We start from the raw sequence: 22,858 nt of genomic DNA, 5'->3' as shown, positions 1-22,858 counted from the left end.
ATTTTAGACCGTCCTAACAAATTCTTTGGCGATGGAGGTGGAGCACGAGAAGAGGATAAAGCCAAGTACTACGGTAGCATCGACCAGGCCGGAGATGGTGTTCAAGGTGGAAAGTGTGGACTGCTCGTTCGATACAGAGTCCTCAGTAGAATCCAAGCATGACCTTAAGGCTGACGACGCAGATTTTAAAGACAAAACAGGAGTTAAAAGCAAGGAGCTTGAACTAGATATTATTAAGGACCTCACGAAAACTGATGATGGCGCGACAAAGGCTAATAATTCCGAGTTCGTGAAATTGGAGGGAGCTTTCGCCGCTTCGAAGAATACAGACGTAAGGGATCAGGCTCCAAAAGAGACTGCTGACAGCAACGAGGCATCGGGTACGATTGATATGCCTGGAGCTACAGATGTCGTCAAGATTGACGCACTTATTGCTAAATGACATAATGAAAGTGCCGCGGCCACTGAAAGTATAAAGGATAAGCTCGAGTTATCGAGAAAAAGTGCCGTCGACAACACAGCTACGCAAAAAGAAACAGTGGTTGACGAGATGAGAAAAAATGACAGTGGAACACCAAGCCTGGAGACGAGGGCTACTGGAATCGACATTGTAGAGCCGAAGAGTCGCATATTACTTAATGTGCCTTTACCCGAGACTGTTGAGTCAAGCACCACCGATGAAGCGAATGAGGGGCCAAGCGACCAAGCTTCAGTCGGCCCAGACACTCCTGTCGTTGACAAGGAGGCGACTGAGTCTGCAATGGCAGAGATTGCGACTGTACAATTGGAACAAATGTTTCAGGTTGACACGCAGTCGATCGATGCTGTTGCTCTGTTGATTGGTCGCTTTGAAAACGTTGCTCAGCGGCAAGCACAGGAAGTGGCACATTCGCGCACATCATTCCAGCCGTCATCTGTGAAGTCACGGCATCCGCAATTTGGAAACAAACCTTGTCAAAAAGTGTGTGACGCTACGACAAAGCGTATGGACACGAAAGAGAAAGCAAGAGAGCCAGCTGAAACGTTAGGACTCAAAGATACGACCCAGGAGAAGCTCGAGACGACAAAAGAGGGTGAAAATAGAGACATGACGTGGAAGGGAATGATGCGCGAGGCTAAAGTAATGACGCAGAAAGAAGTTGCTGATCTTGAAGAGAGCAACTACTTAAATGTCGCGGAACAACCTCGCGTCGCTGAGAATGAGGCCAAGCAAAGCAAATTTGGTGACAAGGAGATGAATAGTGCGAACAAAAGAGCTAATGAAGCTGAAGCTGAGAGGGAGGAGACAGTTGAAGAGGAACGGACTGATATAAATGCCATTACCACTGAAGCTTTTGTGGAGACAAGCGCTGCCTCTTTCGAGCCGGAACTTGCCATTAATCAGACGAGGAGTGCAGAGAGGTCCAAAGATATTAATATTGTGAACGACTTATGTAACGTGCCTGTTCTCACCCCACCAGAGTATCCCAAGATGAGCGACAAACGTCGCAGTGAAGCTATCAACGTGACCACTACGATGGCCAACACTGATTGCAATACAAGTGAGGTTCTTAAAGTCAAAGCATTAGATAATATGAACGAAAACGCGACCACCAATCAAGCGAGGGATGAGCTGTTTACTGCATCGAATGGGACTCCTCAAGCGCGAAACGAATTACTTGTTAGAGGCCAATACCATAAAAGTCCCACGTCGCTACCTTTCGAATGTTCTCCTGAACGGACCGATGATGTCGCAGTGGCATCCACGCAGTCAGCGCATTCCACAAAATCGATGGTTACGGATGCGTCAGGAGGCGACGAGGCCGATGATTGCGAGCCAAAACAACTTTTGCTTTCTCAAGATCATGTGAAATACGAAATTCTGGGTGTCACGCGAGTGAACGGCATCGTTATGTATCACATTTACGCATTTCAAAGCGTGACAAGCGAGCAGCCTATGTCAACGGCAAAGCGCTACTCACAATTTATATCGCTAGCTGAACAGCTTCGAGCTCTGAAAGTTCCAGCAGCACGTGATCTGCCCAAATTACCCAAGTGCACTGTGGGCACGTTCTTACGAGGTCGTCGCAATAAAAAAACGATCGAGCACCGCCAGATAGCATTTGAAGCCTTTCTTCATTATGTCGCTCAGCATCAAGAGCTACACGAATGTGTCATTTTTCATCAATTTATCACCACATAAATAATTGTATTGCATTTATTGACGCGAAAAATGACATTTCTAGCTATTTATTTGCATTGATTTAGCTCCACTAAATATCGCCGCTTAAAGCGCGCAGCAGGTGGTAGAAAGCTGTAAAGCGTGTACAGATAAAGCATGCCATGTCTTATGGAAGCATACAGAGCGCATGCACTCAAGATTTAATGCCTTCTTCGAATTCTATACAGTTAGAAGTGGCTTCCAAAAGTCATTGTGAGAATGGCTAACAAGTACAAATTTAAAAAAAACAAGAGCGCACTGCCTTCAGAAACTTAAGTTTGCTTATGTTTTTCCAGTAAAAATGGGTTATGATATCTAAAAAAGCCATTTTATTGGTTTACATACAAAATGTATAGTAACTACATCTTTATATAGGCAGACGACACCGCGGCGAGGCTCGAGTTTTACACTTAATCGGACACCAGAGGCATCTAAGCAGGCGTCATGACGTCGGCTCGGGCAAACCCGCTTTCTTGATCACCTCGCCAGTACAGCAACGGGCTAATAAGCAGTGTAAGGCTGCTCACGTCCTCTTAAACACTATCATCCAACGTTATACGATTGTCAGACTTGTTCTGGACGGCAGGGGTCGTCTCCGTACTTATTTTCATTTGCTTGTCCACTACAGAAGGCGTCGCTACCGACTTAACCGTGGTAAAGTTGTCATTCGGCTGCTTCAAATCTTCTAATGCTTCAGCAGAGTCTTCGATCTTGGCAGTTTCTTCAATCATCACGGATGCCTTCTCTAATTCAAAAGGTTGTATTTCATTACTTCGCTTTGTAGAATCAAATGCCTTCTTTTCCCCTCTAGCCTGATCATTAGACTTTTCTATCAAAATATCAACAGATTCATCCATTGCAAGCTCGGAACTCTCAGGTTGAATACTCTCCTCGACCGCTTGTTCATCAGCCTTAAAAGCCACAGACTCGGCATCCTGATCCACAAACTTTTCACTAGCAGCCACGAAATCGCCCCCTGCATTGATAACAGCAGAAAGTTCACGGCTCTTCACTTCGTTTATCTCAGAGGTAGCAGTCTCCTTCGCAATTAAATCACTGAAATTATGCGCCACAGATTCTTCATTCGTAGCAGTGACTTCCTCAATACTTTCATTCAGCTTCAGCTCCTCCGTCTCTTCGATAGCATTCGGCTCATCAATTTTATCAGCAGAAAGCTTCGCCACCCCCTCCGACTTTGCCCCCTCGACTATTAGCTCCACACTTATTACCTCCTGTTCAGCCACCACGTCTACATTGGCCTTCTTATCAACGAGGTCCTTAGCCTCGACTTCGTCCAGCGTCGGCTCCATCACATTCACTCTCTCAATAATTGGCTCCGCTTCCACATTATCCAAAACTACTCCAGTAGCAAAGTCAGCAACAAGCTTCTGATACAGCTCGACAGCGCTTTTTACATGAACGGACTTTTCCATAAAGGGTGCTGCGGCTGTAGACTCGGCGACCGATAGGACCTCCTTCTGAGAGACCACAGCTGCTTTACTTGACGCTATACTGGGCTCCGTTGACACGCTCGTGGGAGCACTTAATGTCGGATCAATGAATGAAATATTAAACGATGAAAAGTTGGCACGCACGGTGTCAGGAACGTCCACGCTGGGCGACGTCGACGCCTTTTCAATCGTCGGTGCACCATGTACGGACGCAATAGGTTTGGACACTGTCGGTGCTTCTTCCACGAAATCGTCTTCTTCTTGAGGCTGCTCCTCGTCCGCCTCGGTTCGTGGCGAGACCTTTTGCGCCACAGCTACAGGCTCTGCAGTCTTCAATGTAACATTATCTGCTGGAATCGCAACGTCCGCAGACTTGGATTGATTGCATCCCATTGGCACTACTTTTACTGTTCTCTCTGCTCGGGTGCTGATCAGGTTATGACCATCTCTGTATCAGGTGCGGGCATCACGACGATACGACAAAGTGTATGCTCAAGAAGGCTATTGCTTCTTATGTAGTAAGGAAGGCACAGCAGTAATGACAGGTGGAAGCCATTAAGGATGAGTGAGGTCGGGACGTGCTCTATGGTATCGACTTTGGAAGGCATTCGCTTATGGCGATCCCTCTGATTTAAATGGGGTACATTCTGTAGCCTTCTCAGCAAAAATTTAAATGCAGCTACTTGTACAAATACCATCCAGATTGAAGATAGTACACTAAAATTGTGGTGCTGACCGATGAGATTAGCACTATATCTTTTAAATACTGAAAATGAAATTAGTAAAAAAGATAAAGGTCCAGTTGGTGGCGGAATGCCAGGCTTTTTAGAATAAGATAGCTTCAACTGGTATGACACATGACGATGTCGACGTGGCTCCGATCCACCAGCCTTAATAGGAAATGCACATATAGAAAGTCTTCAGTTGGCTTATTATCAATTCATTTCCCAAAAAGCTTCAGCGCAAGAGGTACCACACTTCACTAGTACGTGGAGAGGAAGACTCGCTTTAAGAGGGCTAATAAAAAACTGTATTAATATAATTAAGTTCTTCTTGTCTATCTTCTTAATACTAACTTAATTATAAACTAATACAAATCATGTAATAAAAGTCTTATCTGTCTTTCTCTTTGCGCGCGTCCAGCGCTGACTGGACCGCGGAGAAAGTAGATATAATGGTCTATATCCACCAGTGGATAACCTATAGAATATTACTATGTATAGCAATATTTTCCAAATATTATCTACCTTTTACATAATATATAAATGTAATGGGGTACACATCGGTTGGAGAACCGTTGTTGTGGTACATTTACTTTATGGGTAAAATACCCTTTTATCTAATTTAAAAATAGTCAGTTACTTAAATCCCATTTATGATGGGTAATAATTGTGGTCGCCGCCAGATATGAATCTGGCGGCCAAAATCTATTTTAATTAGCTAGGGTAAGGTTTTTAGATTTAAATAATTAATAAAATTTCAGTTCCGCCTTCCTTAAGAGATAGAAGCCTTTCTAAGGTATATCCTCTTGGGCTCTAGTTGCCACTTGGTTCTACGAACCCCTGAATCCCTTGAACTAGGATTCCTTAAGCTTTAATAGCTTCTACGACTCCCTGAGTTGTTAAACCCATTAGTTCAATAGAACTAAGTGACTCTCTGAGTCTGAAAGTCTTCCTCTGACTTTAGGAGTAAGGTAGCTCCGCTTTACCTGGTAGCCCTCGTAGTCAATATACGCCTGAGTATTTACAAGACCAATTTCTCACGAAAATGGAAGAGGTTCCAGAATTGTCAGAAGCGCAACGCGCCGCTTATGACTAGCTCAATACCTTATTCGGGCTTGAGCACGTGAAATTTATGATTTCCCAGGGACCCGAGGTCCTGCATGCAAGGCTTGAAGCCTTCATGCGGCACGAAGCCTCCCTGATCGGTCAGGTACAGGACCACTTAGCGACATCTATGCCAATTCGGTACATCTCTGTACCTGACTCAGAGCCGAGGGCTCGCCCTCTAATTGTAAATGTGGAAACATTTGAGGGAGAAGAGGAAGAAAATCTCCCTTTTTGGATTAAGCAGATGGAAATGTCCATTGATTCCGCCTTGTTCTTAACAAAAAGGCAAAAGGTGGCTATGGCCATTTCCAAACTTGGAGGTAGAGCCATGGAGTGGGCACTATCGTGCAGCACGTCCATAAACGACGCTTTCTCTCATGGGATTCGCTGAAACAGCAAATGACGAGCATGTTTGCACCGCCTGATCAGGCTTTTCTCATGCGAGCACGGCTCCTAGCGACTTGACAGGGTAAAAGAACCTTAGGAGACTTTGTTCAGGAGTTGAGAACTCTCATTGCATCTATGCATCAAGACCCGGTGCAAGAAACAATTGTAGTGACCATCTTTATGGGGTCTCAATGAGGGCAACGCCCGGACGGAATTGCTCCGATCTCATCCGGCTGCGTTCGAAGAGGTAGTTGCCATAGTGCTACGCGCCGAGTTTGACTTTAAGTCTGCTCGCGTTAGCACGCCTGTTTACCGAACACGTTCTTGGAGCACATGGGTTCCGTCTAAAAGAGCGGAACCTATGGATTTAAGCCTCGTTGAGGAAGGAGAAGAGGCTCTTCAAGCTGTGGACCAGCATAAGACCATCCGTAATTGTTATATGTGCGGAAGCACGAAACATTTACCCCTGCCTGCTCTCTTCGAAATTCGCGTAAAGCCCGAAAGAGCTCCAACTTCGACCTATACCAGTGATCTGGTACGGTGCGGGAAAAAGTCGATACCCAGTAGGTGCGGTGTGCCCTACTGGGTAAGACCTAGGCTCTGTTGAACCTCAAGGAAATGAGAACAAACAGAACCTAGCCCCAATTAGCTCGGTGCTCAATGGCACGGGGTGAGAGTACAAGCCTGGCTTGCTAGTCGCTCAAGCGACTGTAAAGGGCTTTGATAAGCCGTGGTAAATTTTAATTGACTCAGGGGCGTCTTGCAATTATGCTCGACGTCTTTCCCTTGAAGGAAGTCAACAATACGTTGAGGCGCTTAAAGCGCATGAAGGTGATACAATCACTGTTCGCTTCGCGACTGGGACTCGTGTCACTGTTCCCAAAGTTACATTGAACTTAGGTATAAAGTTTCTGGACTTCGACAGTATGGAGCGCTGTCTTGTCCTTGTTTTGGATTCGAGATATGATCTCATCCTTGGTATGGCCTGGTTAGAGCACCATGAGCCATGTATCGATTGGAGGTCTAAGACCTTAGGCGCCACGCGCAATGGTCCAAGCAAAGTTTTGGAGAGTCATGAACCCACCTTTGGTAGGCAACAAAAGCGCTATTGGCGTGGATCATTGAATGAGTCTGTCAGTGTTTTTAGACGTTGGCATGTCTTGAGTTAATAAACTCTAATGTTAAAAAGATTAATTCTGAGCCCGACTCAGCAGAAATAAGTGGAACGGCAAGTACTCCGTTGAGTGACACTCGTTATAATAACGATTCACTAAATGCTGAAAGTATTGTTGGCCTAAGGCCGAATCATCAAGGGTGCAATATCCCTGAGATACGTGGAGTGGCACGTCTAAGTCCACCGAGAATGATCGGCCGAGGCGGCATCATACTGAGTGTCAGTAGTGACACAGTTGGCAGTTCGCCAGGACCTCAAGGGTGCAATATCCCTGAGATAGGTGGAGTGGCACGTCTAAGTCCACCGAGTGGGGTCGGCCGAGTTGGCACCATACTGAGTGTAAATAGTGACACTATTGGCAGTTCGCCAGGGCATTTTGGGTCAAACCCTCCTTATGCACGTGAAGCGACACGTAAACGTTCGCTGGATAAGAAAGTTGAGTTATTTAAATCCTTGTCGGATATCAAATTAGACACCATGTCTTGTATAGCCTCACAAAGTGATACGAGTGAGCAAGTACATACGCTTGTAAATGGCGTAACCGGTAACATTGAGGGCGAAGTTAGCCTTGCGGCAATCTCCTCGTTACATTCTTTTTTAGAGCTAGACGAAATGTCGATTGATGAGTGCGGTCGAGCTTAAAGCTGGTGACTTGTCTGAAATGGTGGTCATTCGACCTATAATTGAGTTAAACTCATCATCACTTCTCGACGAAGCTGTCCTGGATGACACAAAAGCTACACTTAGTGCGCGAAATGGGTCATCGGTCCTTAAAATCTTACGGATCCCTTTTATTCCTTAATTAAGGAATTCTAAGATGTGGTATGTAATAACCCACCATCTGTTTTACCTCCGGATAGAGGTGTTCGTCATGAAATTGACATAGTTCCGAGAACCAAATACTGTGTCACAAGAAAATGGCTATTCCAAGGGAGCAGTGTGACGTTATTCTCGATTTCTTCCGTGCTAAGCACGAGGCTGGAATGGTACGAGAGAGCAAATCTCCTCATTCGACACCGACATTTTGTGTCAAAAAGCCAAATATTAAATGGCGCATTGTACATGCTTATAATAAGCTTAATGCTGCCACTATACCAGCACAAACCCCCATTCCTAGAAAGGATGTTCTTCAGAACAATATGGTGGGATGTACAATGTACAGTGCATTGGACTTAGTCGATGGTTACTACCAATTGCTCATGCGAGCTAGTGATATCCCGCTTACAGCGGTTAGCACCCCAAGCGGCATGTTATGGGAGTGGCTGGTTATGGCACAAGGGCTTTCCAACGCCCCGGCAACATTTAATCGTCTAGTGACGCAACTGTTTCGCCTTCATCGAGGTTATGCACAGACTTATTTCGATGACATTTTTGTCCATAGTCGTGCGGAGCAGGGTCGGTCGGATATGGAAAACCATTTAGACCATTTGCGAGCAGTGCTCGAGTGCATGCGCACAAACAAATTGTATGCCAATGCATCTAAATGCATTTTTGGCGCAGACGAAATTCCTTTTTTAGGATGCTTCATTGGAAAGCGAGGCCTTAGAGCGGATCCCGCTAAGGTAATAGCCATAGTAGATTGGCTGGTTTCTAAAAACCAAAAGGATTTGCGTAAGTGGTTGGGTCTCGCCAATTTTTGACACAAATACAGCGAAAATTACGCTGATATGGCTAGGCCATTATCTAATCTCCTTAAAAAGGATACAGATCGGTGCTGGACTAGCACCGAAAATAATGCTTTTGGAGCAGTTAAGGATAGTCTTATCCATGTCCCGATTCTTGCACTGCCAAACCCAAATTGGCCTTTCAGTGTCGTCTATTACGCATCAGTTTGTTGCCATTGGCAGTGCTCTGTTACAAACAGATATTGATGAGCATGAACGTGTTATTGCGTTCGAGTCTAGACAGCTTAAAGCTGCGGAAAATAACTACCAGTTCATGACAAAGAGTTACTTGCTATATAGTATGCTCTCGTCAAATAAGAGTTTATCTGCTCGGCTCTAAGCCGTTTGTGATTTATACAGATCTCGCGTCGTTACGCACGGCGGCTATGTCGCCCCATCTCTTACAGATAACGACCCGACGGCTATCCTTTTTTGAGGAATACAACTTCGAGGTGAAGTATTAACCCGGCAAGCAAAATGCTTTGTCCGATGCGTTATCACGCAGGCCTGATTATGAGCTTTCTCATTTAACGACTCTCTTGTCGCCTATTCCTGAATTAATCCGTTCGGCTTACGTCAATGATGAACAGTGTGTAGCTCTGCTACGAGCTTTCAATAACTTTGATTCAGGTATTAAATTGCCGGCACGTATGCGTGCAAGGTTACATCGATTTCTATCGATAACGACCTGTTGCTTTATTGCTTAGACATCGCGGACCCTCCGCGTGTCGTTGTACCTTATGATGAGGATTTGAAGTACCAAATCCTCTATGAGGCGCACGATACTGTCCTTGGTGGTCATCTCGGTAGAGAAAAGACCTACGGCTCTATCAGCCAGAGTTTTTGGTGGCCCAAACTTTATAAATGGCTCAGAACATATGTTCGCACATGCGAAACGTGCCAACGGGTTAAACCCTCGGTACATGCTGCTGCGCCACTGGCGAGTCTTCCCGTCCCCATAAGGTGCTGGGAGTCCATTAGTATGGATTTTGTTTTTCGGTTGCCGAAAGATTCAGCCGGTAACTCCGGTATAGTGGTCTTTGTTGACCGTTTGGGCAAAATGGTTCACTTAGCGGCCGTGCCGGATTCCATTGATGGAGAGGGTACAGCTAAGCTGTTTATCGATCGCGTGTTTCGACAACATGGTTTACCAGTGCCAATTGTCTCTGATCGGGATCCCCGTTTCCCGGGTAAATTCTGGAAACCAATTTTCCGAGTGCTTGGCACCAGATTGGATATGTCCACTGCGGACCATCCGCAGACCGATGGTCAAACGGAACGTGTCAATCGCGTCATTGAAGACGTTTTACGCAGTGTGTGTGCTCAGACACCAAAGCGCTGGAGCTCAATGCTTCTAGTGGTGGAGTTTGCGATAAATAATGCTGAACATGCCTAATCAGGCTACACTCCGTTCTATGTCAACGGTCTCACCCACCCACGCGTTCCGTTAACGATACCACTGCGTGGCTCAGGGCTTGGTGGGGGGGGGAATTGGCCGATAGGCTTGCTGATATCAGCTCTATTACCGTTCGGAAACAAGTAAGCGAGTTTCTCGCGACGCGATTTAGTGTCTTAAGCCATGTAAGGGATACGATGGCTGATAGCCAAGACAAACAAAAAGAACAAGCGGATGCTAAAGGCAGAAGCTGTATTTATTCTTATATAGTCGAAGACCGAATTTTACTAAACGCTAAAAACCTACCTACCAACTTGGTTTCCGCGGTCTTCAAGACCAAATTGCTCCCGCGCTTTTTTGGACCATTTACGGTCGTGGCCAAGAAGGGCCTAGCTTATCCGCTAAACCTTCCCAGCAAGCTGCGTACACACCCAGTGTTTTACGTTGGCTTGCTTAAGCCATATCGGGACCCTTTCCACGTGGACTTGAAGGCGCTTGCGCCGAGACAGGCGGTCGTGCCGCAGATTGCGGCATCCTCACCAGGATGTCCAGCTGGCCCTCTAAACGAGGCTGCTGACGCTCCAGCGTCGAAAGACGGTCCCGAACCGCCTCAAAAGAGCTCTCAATCCGAGCAAGGTTCTCATGAAGAAGTTGCACCTCGTGCCGTAGAGCATCAAATGCTTTCGCCGAAATTTCGGCCCCCTCCCGCGCTGCTTGATGCGCGGGGGAACCTTCAGTTTAATGTGGAGAAACATTTAAAGCGACATCGTCGTGAGTGTCAGGGTCAACTCGCGTCAAACGACGCTTCCCACCACTAAACCTGGCATTAGGTGGATCTAAAGCCTCAGTGCGGCTTCGATCCTTGGTTGTACGGTCAACCGAAGCACTGAAATATTGGCTAGGCCTTTCTTCGTTTTGTGGTATAAATGCCGAACGTAACTGGCCTTTGGCCTTAAGCTTGGCGAAATTAAAGCAAGGCTTCCGTTCCAAACGAACATCACCTTTATCCGCAGACTCTATGATATTCCAGATATTACGGAGTTTGCGCGTCCGGTGAACCCATTTCTCAAGTAAGACTTCGTTTTCAGCTCTTGTATCGTTTGGAAACAAAACGATCGGAATTTCCCTCATGGAGGTCACCGAAGCCCCACGGGCTTGATCACGTAAACGCGTCAGATACTTGCTTCGCGTCATTACCTTCGGCGTAAGGAATTGCTCATGAAGAGCGTCGCGAGCAGCGATCTCCTCCGGCGTCCTCGCCAGGTCACCAGAGATCCAGATGGCCAAGCTATGACCCGCTATCTATTTGAGACGCTCGTCCGCACTAAGCGGAGTGAATCTATATTAACTATGAGCCTTAGCTTTCGCTATTTTGGCAGCTCGACGACGAGCTCTTTCCTCTATGAGGATTATCTGCTCTTGCTCTTCATCGAGCGGATTTGTAATGATGTTGGACTCAGGGTCCTGTGTTTTCCTCAATGCAGTTAAGACATCAGCGGCACCACGTTCTGGGAACGGATTCGGGGCTCGCCGACGTTCGTCCAGAGGAGAAGCCGTGAGCGATCGCCGCTCTTTTTCCTCCTCCTCTGATTGAGAGTGACTTTCAAAGTCCACCATTCCCTCATCGCCGAGGAAGGTGCTCAGAGTCTGTGACTCACGCTTGATTGTCATTAGACAAAGGAATGGAAAACACAACCAAACGGTTAGCTGTTTAGGTTCCAACCTCAAAGAGAAAATGAAGCGAATGTTGTCACTCGGTGTCAACAGTCTGATGGGGGAGGGTGTAATGTGGCACACATTGGTTGGAGAACCGTTGTTGTGGCACATTTACTTTATGGGTAAAATGCCCTTTTATCTAATTTTAAAATAGTTAGTTACTTGAATCCCATTTATTATGGGTAATAAATGTGGTCGCCGCCAGATATAAATCTGGCGGCAAAATCTTTTTTTTTAATTAGCTAGGGTAAGGTTTTTAGATTTAAATAATTAAATAAAGATCAGTCCCCCTTTTGATCTTTAAGCGTTAAGTGCCTTCCTAAGGCTTGCGCATTGATCTGTAAGAGATAGAAGCCTTTCTAAGGTATATCCTCTTGGGCACTAGTTACCACTGGTTCTACGAACCCCTGATTCCCTTGAACAAGTATTCCTTAAGCTTTGATAGCTTGTACGACTCCTTGAGTTGTTAAACCCATTTGTTCAATAGAACTAAGTGACTCTCTGAGTCCTAAAGTCTTCCTCTGACTTTAGGAGCGAGGTAGCTCCGCTACACTGTTCCAGCTCGGTGTCGAGAAAGCAATAGATTTCTAGCACAGCGCATTGCCGTCGCTTGAAGCATCGCGGATTATATATGAAATCATAAATTAGCCCTCATCGATCAAGCGAAAAGCAATTTTTATGCAACACCGCTAGAACGCAAAGCCAATTCAAAGGTAGGCGTTCGTATTAAAGTGACGTTGTATCCACAGGAGCTTTAGCGAGCCGTGAAATTAGTAAAATTGTCGTTCTTAGGCTTAAGCCGTGCTTTGTTGCTCGTCTATTAGGTGACAATTATAAGTTTAAAAAGCGTATGTAGATGGCGGATGGTGATGCAATCACCTTTTCTAATGTGATGATATTGTCAGCCTAAATCTTGATTATCACAAGGGGATAATGCTGAGTTGCACATCGAAATTAATCATTTTAAGTGCAATAAATTTACTACAAGATAATTTAATGGATTCCTAAACTCACCTTTGCTATTTCCAAACTCACCCCACCCATTTAAGCCAATGAATGTCATAATTAGAGCCGACCACATTTCATCACTTAAGCCAATCATTTTGGTCATTTTAGCCAATCATGAACAATTGACGATGAGCGATTGACGCAATTACTGTTGTATCAACATCGAATCTTCACGAACGACATAGCAACCCGATATCTACCTTCAATCGTGTACCTGCTGTATAATGACCGCCCCGAAAATTCAAGGAAACGAAGTTATGAGTGATTTAATTGTCCTTTCCAACTCATTTTATAGCGTAAGAAGCAAAGAGCTTGGCAGCTGGAGATTTAAAATGGTGCGCACAACCACGACCTTGTGCCCCTTAGTGCATATTTTTCCGTACGCAGGCTTATGGATACTACAGTCAGGAGATGATTTTAACTTCAAAATGCTGCTGTCCCTTCCAAAGCAATTTTATTAATGCTTCAATTTTATGGTTGCCTTACTGTGCTACAGCAGAAGGTGTCGATAACATCACGGAAGCATTGCAAAGGGAAGATCTTGCTGGGCGCGTACACGAAATCGTCGCCATTATAATCCCTTTTTATGAGAGAACAATCCGTTTGTATTGTGGTGCAATTTCGGCGCCGGAAATTATAGACGTATTGTGTAACGGGCACATTTCACTTGTACGGATCAGTAATAGTTGACTTTACACTGATTACAGTGTAGGTGGGGCGCCTCGAAACTTCACGTACACAAGGATACAGAGGAAGGTATCTATGAAGTTAAGAGAACAATGCTGTAAGGGTCTAGACTAAGGCTTTAGAATAGAGAAAAGTTAAACTGTATCAATATATTTAGCTTCCTACGAAACGATCTTCTATCTACTACTGACCCTTTTCTATTAATAACAAACTTTATATGGCGCCTCCTTGCGCACCGCACAATCGTGTCTTATAACGATTGGCGGGGTTGAGTTAAACTTAAATCAGCCGGTACCCTTGTACGAAAGCAGCGAAGGATAATAAGGATGAACGAATAGCGCAATAAATGACGCAACCTGCTAGATGAATATTCGCGGCGGGTGTTGGTACTTCGAAGATTCTAATATACGCATCGTGTTCTGTACGGTACTATGTACCTACATCATCTTGTGTGTGTTGTCAAGATGACATCGACATAATGTATGTAGCCAAGCCCCAACGAAAGGACAGCGTCGTATTCTCCAATGCAACAAGAGCATAGCGTAATGATCGTACAATCTTTATTTCGAATTGATGATGGCAAGCATAATGCGAAAAGAGTAATTCTAGGACCCGCCAGTCAAAACTTAACCCGTAATGAAGCATTGATGCTCGAAAGTCAAGAACAGCCTCCAGGCGCGATTGAACCACCGACCTTTCGCTTACGAAGCGAGTGCTCTATCACTGACCTATAGGGACAGGGTTACCACCCTGAAGCAGTGGTCAATTACCGACATGTCGACTTAAAGGTCACGGATTCAAACCCGACGCCAATCAAAGCAGCAAATGCAGTAGACTTTCCGATACCTCTGAGATCCCGGGTATCGTAAAGCACAGATAAGCTCCAGGGCTAGATAAAAACAGAATTAAAGACTGAAAGAAAATCCGATTGAAACGGATGAGTTGTAGAGTATTTTTGCTAAAGCCGAGTAGGCATAGGTTGTGTGAACGATAAATATACGACCGTCTTTCAACTGAGCTATAGGGGCATATAAAAAAAGTTTGCTAAATTACAAACAGAACATAGATATACGGTCTAGGGACAGCCACAACACAGGGGAAATACTCTCCACAAGAGCTACCTCAGGTCGACGAATTCATCAGGAGCGATCGCAAACCCGATAATTTATAACTATTACTTTCTTTCAAGTCAGGGCGGGAAAATAGCTCAGTAGTAGAGCGCTGGATTCCGGACCCAGCGGTCGGGGGTAGGATACCCTCTCCCCTCAAGTCAAAAGTTTTCCCAGTACTTCTATTACTTTTCCAGAGGAGAACTGTGCAAGATAAAGCATCAACGCCGTCGTCTCCTGAGCGAGTTTCCTCTCTGTGCGACCGTGCCACGAGACAAGTATTCGAATAACAGGCATGGAATGAAAAGTGCGATACCTCTCGATAGTGCGTATTATCCTTGCGCAGGGGCCATGCTAATCTTCTCTGTATCGTTCTAATTCTTACGAATGACCACCGATGTGGTTCCTTCCCTAAATCCATTTTCCGCCTATATATATGATTCTTAGACGACTCATCCAGAACTACTTTTTTAGGATAATCGTACCCCAGGCAGCATTCCAGCTGTATACCCACGCGAAGGCACGCTCCTTTCATTCCTAACAGACCTGCCGAGCGAACGTTAAGGACTTTATAATGCGGCATGACACAACGGAAAACGACAGCCGTGAGATTCGAGCCCACGTGGGTGGCCCCATTAGCCAAGCAGGCAAACGTCTTTACCACTCGGCCAAGCTGTCACTTTGAAGGACGGGTGGAGTGTCTTGGCGTAGAAAGTGTCAGACAGCCCATCCTCGCCAGGATTTAGTAGAGTATGTGGCTGGTGCACAAACGGTGCACGCTGCTGCACGACCATACCATCGCCAAATTCCGAAGACAACTCAGCGGATCCGGATCCTCGAATCTACTGTCTACTAGTTCCTGTGAATCCGGATCCGCTGAGTTGTCTTCGGAATTTGGCGATGGTATGGTCGTGCAGCAGCGTGCACCGTTTGTGCACCAGCCACATACTCTACTGGATCCTGGCGAGGATGGGCTGTCTGACACTTTCTACGCCAAGACACTCCACTCACCCATGCTAGGGCTGCGCGTTTCTCTGCTGCTGATGACACACGGTCGACTGCACACGAATCCTCGCGTACGTCGACGCTTCGTGCCTTGCTCCAGCGCTCAACGGTGATCCGTCGTGACACCGTTGGAGCATCCGCCTCGCCACGTGTCGAGATGCCTCGGCCCAAGGCTGTGAACATTTAAGCCATCGAGGCCCTTTATGCATCCGGTGGCGACTGGAGTCAGCTTGCCGCCTCCATTGGCCGCGCTCGCTCGAATGTTTTGCCTCGGGGGCGCTTTGTCATGGTCATTGAGACTGGCCAGGCATTTCAGCGTTCCCGCCGAGCAAAATCCTTGCATCGTTGCTGAAGGACCATGGCAACCCCATCGTTAGCCAGCAAATTGAACTACATAAACTCGTTCAGCTAACTAAGACGCCTGGCGGAAACCTCCGGGTCAAGGTGAAGACTCGAGACGCATGCCAAAGTCTAGCCGACCAAGCAGTTAAGATCCTTGGCGGCAAATATCATTTCGGCGACTTTGACATTCTCGCCGAACGCTTCTTCCTCGATGTGTCGAGCGTCGATAGTGACTTTGACGCAGACCTCATACTGCAACCTTCTTTGAACTTGGAGCACAGCCGCTTTATGGCACTTTTCGTGATGTGAATTTGGATGCGGTCTTTATTACCGCCACCTGGCATATGAACTTCCGGTCAAGCCATTGCCTACCCAAACTTGTTGTGAGTGGAACCGCCTGCCATCAACTTGTGTTCGATGGCAGGGTCTACCCGGTTCTCGCAAAAAAATTCGCCATTCCCGGCTCATACACTGGCGTACGGGCACCGTTCTATCCATGCACTCGACCTCAAGGCAACTGCTGCCCCACGGTCTTCGACTCCTTCTACCATGCCGAGTGCCAGTGCACCTCACCCTTCATTTGCTGTTGTGGTACGCACTGGCTGGTTAGAGACTTCGTAACAGAGATCTATTCGTGCTGGTGCATCCACGATATCTGGGTAGTCCCTGCTGCAGCCTCCTGGGAATACAACGCCCAGTGAATTATTTCTAGACACTGCGAAATTACAGGTAGTGTCGCCTCCAAGCAGTTTGAATAACTCTCAGCTCCTTATGCCCCCACCACAAACCGTCCCGGCTACTGAATCTGCATTGGCTCGTGTGACCGAAGGCAAGCGCAAGGGCAAACGTTCTCGCGCGGATGATGATTTTGCCAACATGTTGATGAAGTCTCGTCTAAAGCCTTTCGCTGGTCTCACAACAAGCAACAATTTTGACATTCTAGGCAGTGTGGGAGTCGAGTTTGATTGCTGCCCAGCGAAGGTCGATGAAGTGGAAATCCCACGGCACCAGACCGTACCGCAAAAGGTTCACTCTCCTCGCGACCTGACTGCAATAAAGGAAGTTAGCCACTTTCTTACCAAAAACCACACCGAGGTGGTGAAATCCAAGGTGCCTACTCCAATCAAGGAGATCATCAGCGAGATAATAGCGGCAGAGAAGACGGCTAATCTTCAGCTCCTTACTTTCCCGGCTGTTTTGCTGCAGCGGACGCCATGGTGAGCGGCATACAGAAGTCGCTTCATACGTCTAATAATCCTGATTCGCTGACTTACACGAGCTCCGTCAGGGCTCCTTTGTCGTTCAAAACTGCACTTCTGCGAGAGATGCGTGAGATCAGCCCCAACGTCACTAATGGCACAGCTCCACATAATAAATCGTGGCTGCTTCTACCGACTCCACCACGTTTGCTCGTAGATGAGTAAATTTCTTCGGCAGCAACGGTGCCCAAGACACGCGATGGTGTGCTTCAGTGCACTAAAGAGACGGTATGCGAACCCCGCTCTAGCTACTATCGTACGCACAACCAGAGCACCATCGCTTTTTGCGCGGATGTTGATGTGCACAGCGCCTCCGATGTTTAAGAAGGACTACTGGCTCCAACGATTAACAGGTTGATCGGTTCCCTGGATACCGGCACACAACCTCCGTCTTCTCCACCCCAACATGCTTCTGGTCCTTCTTCGCTCACCCATCGGCATACAATGCATCACGATCTAGAAGCAAGTCAATGGCAAGGAGAAATGCTCGATGGCCTCGAAAATCTTCGTGACTGCGGCTGCGGACGCTTCTTCCCTGAGAACGAGGAGGTGCTTCAGCTTTAAAAATCGGAGGACCGGCCGGTCCTTGTGGCAGGCCGCTTTCAACACGCCGCTAAGGTGGTTGCACGAATGGATTTGACTGCGGTCGTGTGGCAGAATTTCACTTTGCTTACCGTCAATACGAACGGTATCAAGAAGAGCGAACACCTGCTCTCCCAATTAAGCTTTTCCTGCATCCAGGAGACCAAGCTCCCTGATAATCACCACCTGTCCATCTTCCAGTTTAACCTTCACACTTGATTCACGCATAAAATACTCGTTAGCGATCCAGGCGCAGTCAGCACATCGCGGACGATGCACCGGTCTGAAGGCGTCCTTACTCTTTTCTGACCCGATTTTCCAGGTTTTGACACGGCAGCAGAACTTCGTGAATTGACTGCCCCGGATCGCTATCTCGTCGTCCGAGTAGTGGTCAATAGTACCCCAGTGTACGTCAACAACGTATACTCACCGGCGGAAGCTCACGACAAAGCTGTATTTTTTAATCGTCTCCCTGTCAATAGCTTTGAAGATCATACGACGCACATTATCCTCGGTGACTTGAACACTTAATCCTAGCCTTAACTCGGCACAGCCACGATTGGTCACTCGTCCAGGCCGCAGCGCGTGTATGGACTGGCTGGGTCAGTTAAGAGTCGTCGACGCCTGGCACATTCATCACTCAAGAAGGCGCCTGTACACTTGTCCACAGCCACGACTGAACCGGCTGGACTACGCTCTATTATCGACGGATTTTTGCAACGCGTTATACGGGGATTCGACCTACTTTGATCCAAAGGGCGCTGGTGACCATTTGGCACACAGTAACATTGAAGTCCTTAGCTCAGCCCCAAGGATATGGGTACTGGCGATTTCCTGAATATCTTATACAGTATCTCGACGTGTTCGATGTCATCCGCGGTGCTGTACAGCAGGCGCTTAAAAATCCTCGCATTGCATCCAATCCGGAATAAGCATGGGAACAATGTAAGAAACCCATTCGGCTTCAGCGGCATCATGCGGCGGCAACAGGAAGGTGCGCTGGTGGATGCGCGTGCGACGCCCGACCAAGCAGCCTTATTTAATTGCTCCTAGAGCGATGGTATCTCCCAATCGGTGTTTCATGCTGCACTTGAGACATACCGGGACTGTGCGCACCGATCTAGTTGCTATAAGAAAGACTCGGCTTCCGACTTTCACATTCAGAATTCCGAAACTTCTTCTCATTTTTTCTTTCGTCTGCTTGATCCGCATCGAAGAAGTTCGGACTCCTGATAGCTCCATCTATGAGCAACCCGGCGGACATCTCAGCCAGGTTTCGGGCACACTAGGGCTCAATCATGGGTGATGCGGCTAGTCTTGCCGGATCATTACCACCCACCGGCCACTCCAGCCGAGAGGTGCTGCTGGCAACGATTGATAAACGTCTCTCCGGTGCTGACCAAGCTATTCTTAATGCTCCCATTGCTGGTGCTGACTTCGCTGAAGCACTAAAGCACATGCTAAGTTTGCCTAGGCATGGATGGCCTCACTGCTGTTTCTTACCAAATTGCACTCGATATATTTGGTGAATGCCTATGCATTGTGTTCAACCACCAGCTGACACGTGATGAGCTCCTCCCTTCTCAACGCAAGTCAGCTCTGTGCATGTTACTCAAAAAGGGTTCGCGTAATGGCCCCAACAGCTTCAGACAAATCTCGCTGATTGGTGTAGATGTCAATGCGTTGTCCAAGGTGCTGACGTACCGTCTTCAGCTTTTCTTCCACATCTTATTCATGATGACCAGAAGGTTTTGTCAAGCGTTGGTCTCTTCATCACCACGTGAGGTTTCTCGCTGGTATACAAGATCTGGTGACCGAACTCGATGAGGCCGCCTACGCCATGTTTCTCGGCTTTGATAAAGAGTTTGACCGGGTCGAGTGGAGCTAAATGTTTCAAGTGCTTGATCGCACGGGTTGCGGAGGCGACTTTACTTACTGAATAAGACCTCCTATTCAATGGCCACTTCAATCTCCTTTCTTTCCCACCCGAGGATTCAAACAAGGCGCGCTCGCTATCAGCACTGCTATTTGTCATGGTCATGGAACCCCTTGGTTACCTGCTCCGGCAGCATGAGGAGCTTGGTGTATGTCTTTCCAACGACCACACTGCCACCAGTGTCTTCTTTGCGGATGATCCCACGTTGCTATCCAGCTCGCTCTCAGGTGTTCAGGCGCAGCTTGATCTAGTTTAATTTTACTGTGAAGGCTCCGGAGCCAAGCTTAATCTTGCCAAGAGCGTCTTATGCCCTTTAACAGACGTAGCACCTCTCCATGTTTTCCTGGATTCAAGGTGCTACAACGGGGTGAGACAGATAAGTTCTTGGACATCCTGTTCGGTCTCCAATCTATGCGGACTTGCAGTTTGTCCTTGCCTTTCGGCTTTTGCCGGTGCGCTCGCGTTTCACATTTCTTCGTGACGCGCATCCCAACATCATCTTTGCGTCCGGGGTGGATGCCATGCAGTTAAATCAGAGAGGCACTTATTTTTTGAGTGTGCCCTTCCAGCTGACTTGTGGTCAATCCAATTTCGCGACTGGTCGATTTTTTCGCTGCCATCCCATCGTGGCTAGATATTGCCCTTCGGCGACCGCCAGGTCTTACGCAGGCTTGGCAGGAGCATGAAGTTGTGATCCGCGACTTATGACAGGTCTCGCGTTGTGACACCCTTCATCTGATGTGGACTGTGCGCAATGACGCCCTGTTTTGCCAGCGGGCGCCCATACCTCTTGAGCCAGCTCTGCGTTTCGTCTACAGTACGTCTAGCGCACACTTCCGAGCTTCTCTACGTCGGCTGTACGGATAGACGCAACGATAATTGCTTCGGTCTGTGACGAGCCAGCTTAAGCGCTCACGATCTTTGGGTGCCTTTATGCGTGCCAACTCGGCATCGTTCTCAGTGCACTTCCTTTAAAGTTACCCGGGATAATTTTTGACTTGAAGCCAGCTCTCGAGTTGGTGGATTCAATTGATCTAGCTTCTTTACGGCATGCATCACCCCACACTTCCGGTGAGATGTTGTAATCATATTTTCAATTTATCACGAAATTAAGGTGCGGCGGGTCGGAATTAAGTTTTACAGGTCCTCTTTTTCTGCGTATGATGCCTTTGGCGTATTATCAAACATGACGGATCCATGTGCGCCATTAATTAGCAGCTATCACTTTCCAGTTTGATATATGAAAAGAAGTCCAGTCCTGGTATCAATGCCACTTTGGTGGTTCAGTAGTTAACCACTCATTTCTTAAACGGAAGATCACGCGGTGCGGTACCCGAGGCCGACAGAAGTGCCAAAAATGACTTAATCAGTGTCGGTCAAGACTAGAGGGTCGTCGCCAGGGCCCGTAAGGGTGATGGGCAGCCCGAGCCCGACTCTTGATCTTGGCGTCGCGGCTGTGAATCTTCGACACGGGACCGCTTGTGAGAGCAGCGCGACCGCTGGTTCGGACGAAGCTGCGGCTAGCACTCCATCTGTGCAGCCCTCCCTTCCAGCTGTGTGATTGCAGGTGTCTCAAGTAACGCCCGCAATGCCAGCGGACGAGAATGCGTCTACTCAGCGCTATCACTTTCGGACGAGAATCGCTGCACCACTTGTCCCAGCTCAGCGTCCCAAGCGAGCGCGTCGATCCCCAGCCAACGTCACAGTCTTCGAGTTTGAGGCAACCGATGACCGCTGGGGATCCGCCGACTCGTATGAGTACCATGTTCGCTGGTCGGACACTGCTGAGAGACGTCGTGGGTAGCCCGCCAGCAGCTCATTGATCATGGCAACAAGCCTCTCTCGATATCGTGGATCGGTTCCTGACATGACATCCAGATCGCAAGACGACGTACCAAGCAATTGTCGCCTAGAATTGTCACTCCCTTCTGGCCATGGCATCCAATGAGGATAACTCTTGCGTTGCGCATGCTATCCAAATGGCATATGAGTTGCGTATCCTCGTTGAAGCCAGTTAACAGCTCCCAGACATCTGGCGGGCGGGAGTATATTTACCAGGCCAATTTCTCCGGCATTGATGTGTCCAGCGGCTTCAAGCATGTTAAACAGATCGTTCGATACTACTGCTATTGCCTCCCCAAGTCTGGGTGGGGCATTCATCTGCCTCAGCTTCGCTGAAATCTTTTCGACGGAGATGGGGTGGGCTATCTGGCCATAGCGCGACGGGTACTTCCTCTGCCTAACGTCGTCCTTGGACCAGATGTTTCCATTGTTGGCATACAAGAAGAATATGCTTGGCCACTGTTTTGCTATGCAAATTACTCAGCTCGGTGCAGTCATTATTCGTGAGAATGGAACTAACACAGGATTGGGCGAATACCGTTGGTTTCGTACCATTAATTTCATCCGTCCTATAAAGGTCTTCCTTACCGTTTAGGTTTTTTACCTCAGCTTTAGCCATATAGCTCCATTACGACTCATTTTGGCATATGCAAAGATAACCCTCCAATCAAAAGCTGACCAGTTTTGCAGCATTGATGCTTGAAAGTCAAGAAGCAGCCTCCAGGTGGAATTGAATCACCGACCTTTCGCTTACGAAGCGAGAGCTCTACCACTGACCTATAGGGGCAGGGGTCACACGTTGGCGCAGTGGTTAAGCACCGACATGTCGACTCAAAGTTCACGGGTTTAGCCCCGCGCCAACCAAAAACAGCAAATGCAGCAGACTTTCCGATACCGCTGGAACCCCGGGTATCATCGATAAGCAAAGATAAGCCCTATGGCTAGAATTAAATCAGAGATAAAAAAAACTGAGCGAAAAGTAAGATTAAAAAGAATGGGTTGTAGAAAACACATTGGAATGTTTATGTTAATAAACTCCAATGTTAAAATCATCACTGCTGACCGTGACTCAGAAAAAAGAAGTGGAACGGCACGTACTCCGTCGAGTGATACTCATTATACTAACGATTCGTTGAATGCTGAAAGCATTGTTGTTGGCCTAAGGCCGAGTCATCAAGGGTGCAATATCCCTGAGATAGGTGGAGTGGCACGTCTAAGTCCACCGAGTGGGGTCGGCCGAGTTGGCACCATACTGAGTGTAAATAGTGACA

The 22,858-nt window shown here is 47.4% G+C and overlaps 3 protein-coding genes across 3 annotated transcripts; 2 read left to right on the top strand and 1 right to left on the bottom strand.

The window, feature by feature from the left end:
• Positions 1-31: 31 nt before the first annotated feature.
• On the top strand, positions 32-442 carry CCR75_007052 (uncharacterized protein; the record flags this gene model as incomplete). Its single annotated transcript, XM_067965116.1, has 1 exon — positions 32-442. The coding sequence occupies one exon, from the start codon at positions 32-34 to the stop codon at positions 440-442; it is 411 nt and encodes a 136-aa protein (XP_067820014.1).
• Positions 443-550: 108 nt separating this feature from the next.
• On the top strand, positions 551-2,182 carry CCR75_007053 (uncharacterized protein; the record flags this gene model as incomplete). The annotated part of the gene is made up of 1 exon (XM_067965117.1): positions 551-2,182. The coding sequence occupies one exon, from the start codon at positions 551-553 to the stop codon at positions 2,180-2,182; it is 1,632 nt and encodes a 543-aa protein (XP_067820013.1).
• A 551-nt stretch (positions 2,183-2,733) lies between these two features.
• Positions 2,734-4,044, bottom strand: CCR75_007054 (uncharacterized protein; the record flags this gene model as incomplete). The annotated part of the gene is made up of 1 exon (XM_067965118.1): positions 2,734-4,044. The coding sequence occupies one exon, from the start codon at positions 4,042-4,044 to the stop codon at positions 2,734-2,736; it is 1,311 nt and encodes a 436-aa protein (XP_067820008.1).
• Positions 4,045-22,858: the final 18,814 nt, after the last annotated feature.

The sequence above is a fragment of the Bremia lactucae genome, linkage group LG4 (assembly GCF_004359215.1).
Source record: "Bremia lactucae strain SF5 linkage group LG4, whole genome shotgun sequence".
NCBI lineage: Eukaryota > Oomycota > Peronosporomycetes > Peronosporales > Peronosporaceae > Bremia > Bremia lactucae.
This window is presented reverse-complemented; position numbering and strand designations above follow the sequence as displayed.